This window comes from Tachyglossus aculeatus, chromosome 2, assembly GCF_015852505.1.
Source record: "Tachyglossus aculeatus isolate mTacAcu1 chromosome 2, mTacAcu1.pri, whole genome shotgun sequence".
In the NCBI taxonomy this organism is placed as follows: Eukaryota; Metazoa; Chordata; class Mammalia; order Monotremata; family Tachyglossidae; genus Tachyglossus; species Tachyglossus aculeatus.
This window is the reverse complement of record NC_052067.1, coordinates 175,193,979-175,205,130: the sequence shown is the minus strand read 5'-3', so window position 1 is coordinate 175,205,130 and position 11,152 is coordinate 175,193,979. Positions and strand designations below refer to the sequence as shown.

Below are 11,152 nucleotides of genomic sequence, written 5' to 3'. Positions count from 1 at the left end.
ACTGGCCTGCAATGCCCTCCCTCCTCAAATCCGCCAGACAATGACTCTCCCCCCATTCAAAGCCTTATTGAAGGCCCATCTCCTCCAAGAGGCCTTCCCAGACTAAGCCCCACTTTTCCTCATCTCCCACTTCCGTGGGCGTCCCCCTGACTTGCTCCTTTTCCCTTCCTTCCTCCCTCCCAGCCCCAAAGAAATTATCAATCAATCAATCATATTTATTGAGCGCTTACTGTATGCAGAGCACTGTACTAAGCGCTTGGGAAGTACAAGTTGGGAACATATAGAGACAGTCCCTACCCAACAGTGGGCTCATTATGTACATATCTGTAAGTTTATTTATTTGTACTGATGTCTGTCTCCCTGACTCTAGACTGTGCTTGTTGTGGGCAGGGAATGTCACCGTTTATTGTTGTATTGTATTTTCTGAAGCGCTTAGTACAGCGCTGTGCACACAGTAAGTGCTCAATAAATACGATTGAATGAATCAATGAGAAGCAGCATGGCTCAGTGGAAAGAGCCCGGGCTTGGGAGTCAGAGGTCATGGGTTCAAATCCTGGCTCTACCAATTGTCAGCTGTGTGACTTCGGGCAAGCCACTTAACTTCTCTGTGCCTGTTACCTCATCTGTAAAACGGGGATGAAGACTGTAGCCCCACGTGGCACCATCTGATCACCTTCTATCCTCCCCAGTGCTTAGAACAGTGCTTTGCACATAGTAAGCACTTAACAAATGCCATTATTATTATTATTATTATTATTATTATTACCTGTTCTCCCTCCTACTTAGATTGTGAGTCCCATGTGGCCGCTGATTATCCCATATAGATCCCAGGACTTATTATTATCATGAGTACTGTTTTCATTATTATTATTATATTGTTATGATTCAAGATCCCCTCTAGGACCTCTCCTATCTCCCCCTAGCCTACTCACCTTCTGCTCAGAGTCAGGGCTGAGCGGAGCTGGCAGAATGGGGGGAGTGGGGATGGGGCACACAGGTGTTTCCCCCCATCGTCGGGGATCCTGAAGGGCCTGTGAGACCATGGGGGGGAGAGAGGCCATGTGAACCCACAGAGACACAGCAGAGCAGTTAGCAGGATGTTTATATGCAGCCTGGCCTCGGCCTAGTCACCGGGGTTCCAGGCAGGGGTTGGGACTCATCTCAGGCCTTGACATTCAGGGTCTTGGTCTGAGAATCAACTCTGTCGCTCGGGGGTCTGATGGCCAGGTCTTCGGTGCAAATGCCTTCCTCCTCTATGGCCTCGGCCATGGCGGTTATCGTGGTTGTGCCTGGGAGACGGTGTAGGGGAGAGGGATGGCATCGCAGGACGCCCCCAGAATCCGTCCTCTGCTCCCAACCTGCCCAGGTCACCCCCCCGCCCCCGCCGCTGCCCACCTGAGCCCCATCTCTGGCTCTTACCCAGCACTGTTCAGTTCCTGTGCCCTTCCCCTGCCCTGTCTGCCCACAGGTCTCGCCTAACCCCCGCCACCCCTCTGTGGATGGCCACCATTCCCGCTCCAGGCCCACCGCCTACACATCCCAGCTTCCCAAGCGCTTAGTAGAGTGCTCTGCACACAGTAAGCGCTCAATAAATATGATTGATTGATTGATCCCAGCTCCTTCCCGGCAATCGGATGCCTTCCCTTACCGGGCCCTTCCCTGAATGCCCATCACAGGCCACTTCCCATCACATGCCCTGCCCCTCCCAGACCACAACCCCTATGTCCCGCCCCTCCTAGACCATGGCCCCTAGTCACCGCCCCTAATAAATCATAATAATGATGGCATTTTGTTAGGTGCTTACTATGTGCAGATCACTGTTCTAAGCGTTGGGGGATACAAGGTGAACGCGTCGTCCCACGTGGGGCTCACAGTCTTCATCCCCATTTGACAGTTGGGGGAACTGAGGCTCAGAGAAGTGAAGCGACTTGCCCAAGGTCACACAGCAGACATACTAATGATGGCATTTGTTAAGCGCTTACTATGGGCAAAGGTACAAGGTGATCAGGTTGTCCCACGTGGGGCTCACAGTCTTCATCCCCATTTGACAGATGAGGGAACTGAGACCCAGAGAAGTGAAGTGACTTGCCCAAAGTCACACAGAGGACAAGCGGCAGAGCAGGGATTAGAACTCATGACCTCTGACTGCCAAGCCCGGGCTCCTGCCACTGAGCCACGCTTCTTCCCTAGCCCCTCCTAGACCCCTTCCCCAGCCCCGGTGGCCCTCACGGTTGGCGATGATGTCCCAGAAGAAGTTGCGCTGGTCGCCGGGGCACAGACAGGCCGTGTAGCTGAAGTTTCCGTAGGGGAAGGTCAGGTCCGGATTGGTCAGCACGCTGGTTCGGATCTGGGCCCGGCGTCGGGGACACACAGACAGACAGACAGGGGACGATGGGGTGGGGTGGGGGGCGGTGGGAAAAGATCACCCAACCCCCTCCCCAATTGCCACCGCACTCCCCAGAGTCACGGAGAATGGGGGAAATTACAAGAAGAAGAAGAATGATGGTATTTGTTAAGCGCTTACTACATGCCAAGCACTGTTCTAAGCTCTGGGGTTGTCCCACACGGGGCTCACAGTCTTCATCCCCATTTTACAGATGAGGTCGCTGAGGCCCAGAGAAGGGAAGTGCAGGTCATGCACCCAGGTCATGCAGCAGACAAATGGCTGAGTCAGCATTAGCTTCTGCCCCCTTCCCCACCCCTTAACACTTGTATATATTTATTATCCTATTTATTTTGTTGAGCACCTGTATATATGAAGGCCTCCTCCAGGAGGCCTTCCCAGACTGAGCCCCTTCCTTCCTCTCCCCCTCGTCCCCCTCTCCATCCCCCCCATCTTACCTCCTTCCCTTCCCCACAGCACCTGTATATATGTATATATGTTTGTACATATTTATTACTCTATTTATTTATTTATTTATTTTATTTGTACATATCTATTCTATTTATTTAATTTTGTTAGTATGTTTGGTTTTGTTCTCTGTCTCCCCCTTTTAGACTGTGAGCCCACTGTTGGGTAGGGACTGTCTCTATATGTTGCCAATTTGTACTTCCCAAGCGCTTAGTACAGTGCTCTGCACATAGTAAGCGCTCAATAAATACGATTGATGATGATGATGATGATGATATGTATATATGTTTGTACATATTTATTACTCTATTTATTTATTTATTTATTTTACTTGTACATATCTATTCTGTTTATTTTATTTTGTTAGTATGTTTGGTTTTGTCTCCCCCTTTTAGACTGTGAGCCCACTGTTGGGTAAGGACTGTCTCTATATGTTGCCAATTTGTACTTCCCAAGCGCTTAGTACAGTGCTCTGCACACAGTAAGCGCTCAATAAATACGATTGATGATGATTGATGATTGATGATGTATATATATATCTCTAATTCTATTTATCTACTTCGATGCTATTGATACCTGTCTACTTGTTTTGTTTTATTGTCTGTCTCCCCCTTCTAGCCTGTAAGCTCTTTGTTGGGTAGGGACCGTCTCTACCTGTTGCCTAATTGTATTATCCAAGCGCTTAGTACGGTGCTCTGCACACAGTAAGCGCTCAATAAATATGACTGACTGAATGAATGAATGAACCCACATCGTCCGACTCCCAAGCCCATGCTCTTGCCACTAAACCACACTGCTTCTCTATACTTTCGAAATACTTTTAAAGTACTTTGGATTGATTGATGATTAGTTGGGTCTCCGCCACCCCCATTCCCCGGGGTCCCAGGCCCGGCCCTGCCCCTCTCACCACCATGCACTCCGTAAAACTAGAGGTCACTCTCGTTGTTACGACAAAATCCTCCCCGGCTCTCACAGTTTCCTCTTCCTCCGGCAGGATCAGCGCTACGGTGAATGGCTTGCTTCTGGAGAAAGAGCCGACGCTTTTCTGAGAACCCCCACCTCGGGAGGGACCCGCGTCAGGGCATAAGAAGCGCAGAGGAAGGAGTAAGGCCGGGGTAGGGACTGATACAGGGGCAGGAGCAGGGGCAGAGGTGGGGGCTGGAGTGGCGCTGGAGGCTGGAGGCTGGAGCCTGAAGGCTGGGGCCACAGGTCGGGACCAAAGGCTGGAAGTTTGGGGCTGGGGGTCTGGCTGGGTCTGGGGCCCGGGCTGGAGCTGGGTCAGTCATGCCCGCTTCTCCCCTTGTGACGAAGGGGGCAAAGGAAAAGGAGGCTTTTAGGAGGAAGGGTCAACCCTCGGCCTGGTAATGATAATCAGGGTAGTTGTTAAGCACGTACTATGTGCCAGGCACTGTACTAAGCACTGACGTGGATAATAATAATAATAATAATGATGGCGTTTATTAAGCACTTACTATGTGCAAAGCCCTGTTCTAAGCACTGGAGAGGTTACAAGGCAATCAGGTTGTCCCACAGGGGGCTCACATTCTTCATCCCCATTTTACAGATGAGGGAACTGAGGCCCAGAGAAGTTAAGTGACTTGCCCTAAGTCACACAACTGACAAGTAGCAGAGTCAGTTCCTCCCTTCAAGGCCCTACTGAGAGCTCAGCTCCTCCAGGAGGCCTTCCCAGACTGAGCCCCTTCCTTCCTCTTCCCCTCGTCCCCCTCTCCACCCCCCCATCTTACCTCCTTCCCTTCCCCACAGCACCTGTATATATGTATATATGTTTGTACATATTTATTACTCCATTTATTTATTTATTTTACTTGTACATATCTATTCTATTTATTTTATTTTGTTAGTATGTTTGGTTTTGTTCTCTGTCTCTCCCTTTTAGACTGTGAACCCACTGTTGGGAAGGGACTATCTCTATATGTTGCCAATTTGTACTTCCCAAGCGCTTAGTACAGTGCTCTGCACACAGTAAGTGCTCAATAAATACAATTGATTGATCGATTGATTGATTGAGTGGGATTCAAACCCATGACCCCTGACTCCAAAGCCCGTGCTCTTTCCACTGAGCCATGATGCTTCTCTAAGTGTTTGTTAAGAACTTAATATGTGACAGGACCTGTACTAAGCGGTGGGGTAGATACAAGGCAGAGCCTCTCTGGCTAGGGCCCTTCCAGCTCTCAGCCCAGAGGAGAAAGCAGTGTCTTCACCTCCTCCTCTCCCCTCTTCCCCTCAGTTTCTCCCCTCAACCCACTCCTCTCAGTGGCCTGTGGTGCTCCCAGCCTGGGCCAGCTACAGAACAACCTGTCCCCTGCCTCAGTCCAAGAACTCAGTCCCGTTCTTCCTTTGGAGAGTCAAGTCCTCTCTGCCCTCCTCACCCTGCTTCTTCAGGCTCTGGCCCTCACCTTTCACCATCTTGACTTCGCCCTCTGCCCCATTTCTCAGCAGGGCAGCCCAGGAAGAAGAGGACACGGACTCTGGGTCCCATTCATTACCTACGTGCTCTCGCTAATTCCTGGGCCCTGCCTCAGTTTCCTCTCCCCTGCCATGGGAGGACTTGGTCACCCTCTCTGCAGCTCCAGCCTTGGGGAAGGACACTGTGGGTAGGGGACAGAGTGGGGTCCACAGGAGAGAGGTTGTTAGGGCAGGACGGGGGGCAAAAGAGGCTCACGCTCCCACCCCTACCCTGAGACTGACTTCAGGAGGGTGGGAGGGTGGGAGGAGCTGAAGAGTGGGAAGACCCCACCCAACCCCCTCCCTTCCCTTGGTCCCTCACCCCTCACCCTTTAGGGCCAGTGCCAAACTGAGCTCTCAGTCGGGCCCCATCATGGAGTTGGTGGTGGGCCCCTGCGGTCTTACGGTTGGAAGGGGCTCTGAGCCATGAGCTGCAGGCAGAGCCCCAGGAGCAGAATCACAGGGAGTTGCAGTCGCCGCATCCCGGAGGTCCAGAGGGGGTCGAGATCCAGGGAGCCTTGCTTCCCTGAGGCCAGCTCCCAAACTTATAGCCGGAGAAAGGAGTTGGGGCAGGGAGTGCTCGGGGCAGCCAATCAGCACCCGGTCCAGTTCCTCCTCCCACAAAAATTCCAGCCTCCAAGTTCCCATTTCTGAAAAAAAAAGTATCATTGGGAGAGGGAGGCACACAGCCCGGAGCCAGGAGAAGGCCAGAACAGCAGGGAAGCCTGGGCACACACACCTACCCTGAGCTACTGCGTGTGGCACTCTTGCTTCCCTTCCACCTTTTTCCCGCCTTCCCTCCTTCTCTCCTGCTGTCCATCCCTCTATCCATCCCTTCATCCGCCCTCTGTCCATTTGTTTCCTTAAATAAATTCATTCATTCATTCAATCATATTTATTGAGCTCTTACTGTGTGCAGAGCACTGTACTAAGCGCTTGGGAAGTACAAGTTGGCAACATATAGAGACGGTCCCTACCCAACAGTGGGCTCACAGTCTAGAAGGGCAGAGAACAAAACAAAATATGTTAATAAAATAAAATAAATATAATAAATATGTACAAGTAAAATAAATAAATAGAGTAATAAATACATACAAACATATATACTCACCAGGCAGAGTACGATACAACACTATAACAGACACATTCCCTGCCCACAACAAAGTTACAGCTTGCTTTTAATGTGATTTTAATAAGGCTTTGAAGTTGGGGAGAGTAGAGGTCTGTTGGAAGCAGAGGAAGCAGCATGGCTCAGTGGAAAGAGCATGGGCTTTGGAGTCAGAGGTCATGGGTTCAAATCCCGGTTCTGCCAATTGTTAGCTGGGTGACTTTGGGCAAGTCACTTAACTTCTCTGTGCCTCAGTTCCCTCATCCGTAAAATGGGGATTAAGACTGTGAGTCCCCTGTGGGACAACCTGATCACCTGATCACCTTGTAACCTCCCCAGCGCTTAGAACAGTGCTTTGTACATAGTAAGCGCTTAATAAATGCCATCAATATTATTAATTATTAAAGGGGGAGGGAGGATGTGGGCAAGGGGTGGGTGGCGAGATGATAATAATAATAATAGTAATAATAATGGCATTTATTAAGTACTTACTATGTGCAAAGCACTGTTCTAAGTGCTGGGGAGGTAACAAGGTGATCAGTTGTCCCACGGGTGGCTCACAGTCTTAACCCCCATTTTACAGATGAGGGAATTGAGTCCCAGAAAAGTTAAGTGACTTGTCCAAGGTCACACAGCTGACAATTGGCGGAGCCGGGATTTTAACCCGTGACCTCTGACTCCAAAGCCTGTGCTCTTTCCACTGAGCCACGCTGCTTCGAGGAATGAAGTGTGTCGGCCGAGCTGTAGTTGGAAATCAGTGACGTGAGACAGCTTTCACTGCACAAAATTCATTTTTGTCTGTCTCCTCCCCACATTAGATTGGGAGATCCTTGAGGGCAGAGATATTGTGGTTTCGTATTTCCTCCTGCCTTCAGGACATCTCTACTTGGATGTATTCCTGACACCTCAAATGTAACATGTCCAAAACAGAACTCCTCATCATCTTTCCATCCAACGGCTGTCCTCCTGACTGTCCCATGACTGTAGACGGCACCACCGTCCTTCATGTCTCACAAGGCCCTAACCTTGGTGTTATCGTTGACTCATCTCTCTCATTCAACCCACATATTCAATCTGTCTCCAGATCCTGTCAGTTTCACATCACACCCTTTCCTTTCCATACAAACAGCTACCATGTTAATCCAAGCATTTATCCTTTTCCACGTGGATTACCGCATCAGCCTCCTTGCTGATTTCCCTGTCTCCCGTCTCTCCCCACTCCAGCCCATACTTCCATACTTCCAGTCCGTACTTGTAGAAGCAGCGTGGCTCAGTAGAAAGAGCATGGGGCTTGGGAGTCAGAAAGACCTGGGTTCTAGTACTGACTCTGCCACTTATCTGCTCTGTGACCTTGGGCAAGTCACTTCTCTGTGCCTCAGTTACCTCATCTGTAATAAGGGGATTAAGACTGAGAGCCCCATGTGGGACAACCTGATTATCTTGTCTCTACCCCAGCGCTTAGAACAGTGCTTGGCACACAATAAGCGCTTAACCAGTAAGCGCTTAAATAAATGCCATCAAATAAACCAATACCATAATAATAATAATGGTTATTATTCACTCTGCTGCACAGATCATTTTTGTACAAACCATTCAGTCCATGTTTCCTCACTCTTCAAGAAGTTCCACTGGTTGCCCATCCACCTCCTCATCAAACAGAAACTCCTTACCATTGACTTTAAAGCACTCAGTCGCCTTACCCTACCTTATCAATCAATCAATCAATCGTATTTATTGAGCGCTTACTGTGTGCAGAGCACTGTACTAAGCACTTGGGAAGCACAAGTCGGCAACATATACAGAAAGTCCCTACCCAACACCAGGCTCACAGTCTAGAAAGGGGAGACAGAGAACAAAACCAAACATACTAACAAAATAAAATAAATAGAATAGAAATGTACAAGTAAGATAAATAAATAAATAGAGTAATAAATATGTACAAAAATATATACATATATATAGGTGCTGTGGGTATGGGAAGGAGGTAAGATGGGGGGATGGAGAGGGGGACGAGGGGGAGAGGAAGGAAGGGGCTCAGTCTGGGAAGGCCTCCTGGAGGAGGTGAGATCTCAGTAGGGCCTTGAAGGGAGGAAGAGAGCTAGCTTCCTGATTTCCTACTATAACCCAATCAATCTCTGAATCCTGTTTATTGAATGCTTACTGTGTGCGGAGCACTGTACTAGGCACTTGAGAGAGTACAATATAACAGAGTTGGTAGGCACATTCCCTGCCCAAGCCAAGTTCACAGTAGCTTGCACACTTCACTCTAGTGCCAACCAACACAATGTATCTTGATCTCATCTATCTCACCACTGACCTGTTGCCCCCATTCCTGCCTTTGGCCTGGAACTCCCTTCCCTCCCATATCCGACAGACGATCGCTTTCCCCATCGTCGATCCACACCTCTTCCAAGACGTCTTCCCCGAGTAAGTCCTCATTTCTTCTTCTCCCACTCCCTTCTGTGTTGCTCTTGCACTTGGATTTTCCCTCATATTTCCATCATCCTCAGCCCCAAAGCACTTTTGTACATATCTATAATTTATTTATTTATATTAATGTCTCTGTTCTCCCCCCGCCCCAGACTGTAAGCTCACTGCGGGCAGGGAACAGAAGCAGTAGGGCCTACTGGAATGAGCACGGCCTGGGAGTCAGAAGGAGATGGGTTCTAATCCCAGCTCCGCCATTAGTCTGCTGTGTGATGTTGGGCAAGTCACTTCACTTCTCTGTGCTTCAATTCCCTCATCCATAAAATGGAGATAAGACTGTGGACCTCATGTGGGAAAGGGACTGTGTCCAACCTGATGAACTTGTATCTACCTTCTAGACTGCAAGCCTGTTGTTGGGTAGGGACCGTCTCTATATGTTGCCGACCTGTACTTCCCAAGCGCTTAGTACAGTGCTCTGCACACAGTAAGCGCTCAATAAATGTGATTGAATTAATGAATGAATACCTCAGGGCTTAGAGCAGTGAGCGCTTTGTACCATGATCTGCACACAGTAAATGCTCAACAAATACGATTGAATGAATGAACAGTGCCTGGCACATAATAAGAATTTAACAAATACCATAGAAAAACAAACAAAAAAACTGTCCTCTCCCAAGTACTTAGTAATAATGGCCTTTATTAAGTGCTTACTATGTGCAAATCACTGTTCTAAGCACTGGGGAGGCTACAAGGTGATTAGGTTGTCCCATGGGGGGCTCACAGTCTTAATCCCCATTTTACAGATGAGGTAACTGAGGCACAGAGAATCAATCAATCAATCAGTCGTATTTATTGAGCGCTTACTGTGTGCAGAGCACTGTACTAAGCGCTTGGGAAGCACAAGTTGGCAACATATAGAGACAGTCCCTACCCAGCAGTGGGCTCACAGTCTAAAAGGGGGATACAGTGAACAAAACCAAACATGCTAACAAAATAAAATGAATAGAATAGATATGTACAAGTAAAATAAATATATAGAGTAATAAATATGTACAAACATATGTACATATATACACAGAAGCTAAACCTCCCACATATTAAACTGGCCAGAAAATACTCTTGTCCACCTTCAATGCTAAATAAACTGCAGATGCCTTTTCTTAATTACACAAACATCATTTTTCTAAATCTAAAAAGGAGCTAGCTACTAGGGCATCTGAAGTGACTTGCCCAAAGTCACACAGCTGACAATTGGCGGAGTCGGGATTTGAACCCATGACCACTGACTCCAAAGCCTGTGCTCTTTCCACTGAGCCACGCTGCTTCTCTACAGTACAGTGCTTAGTACAATGCTTAGCAAACAGTAACAGCTTAACCAATATGATTGTTCCACCGTTGTTCTCCTCAAGCACTTAGCGCAATGTGTAGCCCTCGGCAAGAACTCAATAAATGTCTTGACTTAGTCGATTGACTGAAGATGGGGCCGGGCTGGGCCCCTAACTCTCCCCGGTCCCCCCACCCCAAGCTGCCTCATCCATCCACCCCACCCGAATCCCCCCTCTCCCCATGGACCCCCTCACTCATCATCATCATCAATCGTATTTATTGAGCACTTACTATGTGCAGAGCACTGTACTAAGCGCTTGGGAAGTACAAATTGGCAACATATAGAGACAGTCCCTACCCAACAGTGGGCTCACAGTCTAAAAGGGGGAGACAGAGAACAAAACCAAACATACTAACAAAATAAAATAAATAGGATAGATATGTACAAGTAAAATAAATAAATAGAGTAATAAATATGTATAAACATATATTCATATATACAGGTGCTGTGGGGAAGGGAAGGAGGTAAGATGGGGGGATGGAGAGGGGGACGAGGGGGAGAGGGGAAGACCCCCTCACTCGAAACCCTCCCGGCTCTGCCCTCCCGTTCCAGGAAGGAAGTTGGATCAGGAAGGTTGAGTTACTCCTGGCACTCAAGACCGAGCCCCGAGCCAGGCTTGCCCAGGCTCTGCTCCAGACCCCGGGGCTGTGACCGGCTACAAACGGATCTTGGGAGGGAACGTTCTCTGGGGACCAGCTTCCTGACACCCCTCTTCTCCCAGGCCTCAGGAGCGGCTCCAGATTCCCAGCTTTCCTTAATAATAATAATAATAATGATGGCATTTATTAAGTGCTTACTATGTGCAAAACACTGTTCTAAGCACTGGGGAGGTTACAAGGTGATCAGGTTGTCCCACGGGGGGCTCACAGTCTTAATCCCCATTTTACAGATGAGGTAACCAAGGCACAGAGAA

The 11,152-nt window shown here is 48.7% G+C and overlaps 1 protein-coding gene across 1 annotated transcript; it reads right to left on the bottom strand.

Moving 5' to 3' along the window:
• Positions 1–1,085: 1,085 nt before the first annotated feature.
• On the bottom strand, positions 1,086–5,960 carry LOC119939344 (prolactin-inducible protein homolog). The gene is made up of 4 exons (XM_038759327.1): positions 5,723–5,960; positions 3,759–3,873; positions 2,230–2,347; positions 1,086–1,289 (listed from the first exon to the last, which is right to left on the bottom strand). Exons 1-4 carry the CDS (start codon positions 5,797–5,799, stop codon positions 1,162–1,164), a joined length of 438 nt encoding a protein of 145 aa, XP_038615255.1. The 5' UTR covers positions 5,800–5,960; the 3' UTR covers positions 1,086–1,161.
• Between the last annotated feature and the right edge of the window lie 5,192 nt (positions 5,961–11,152).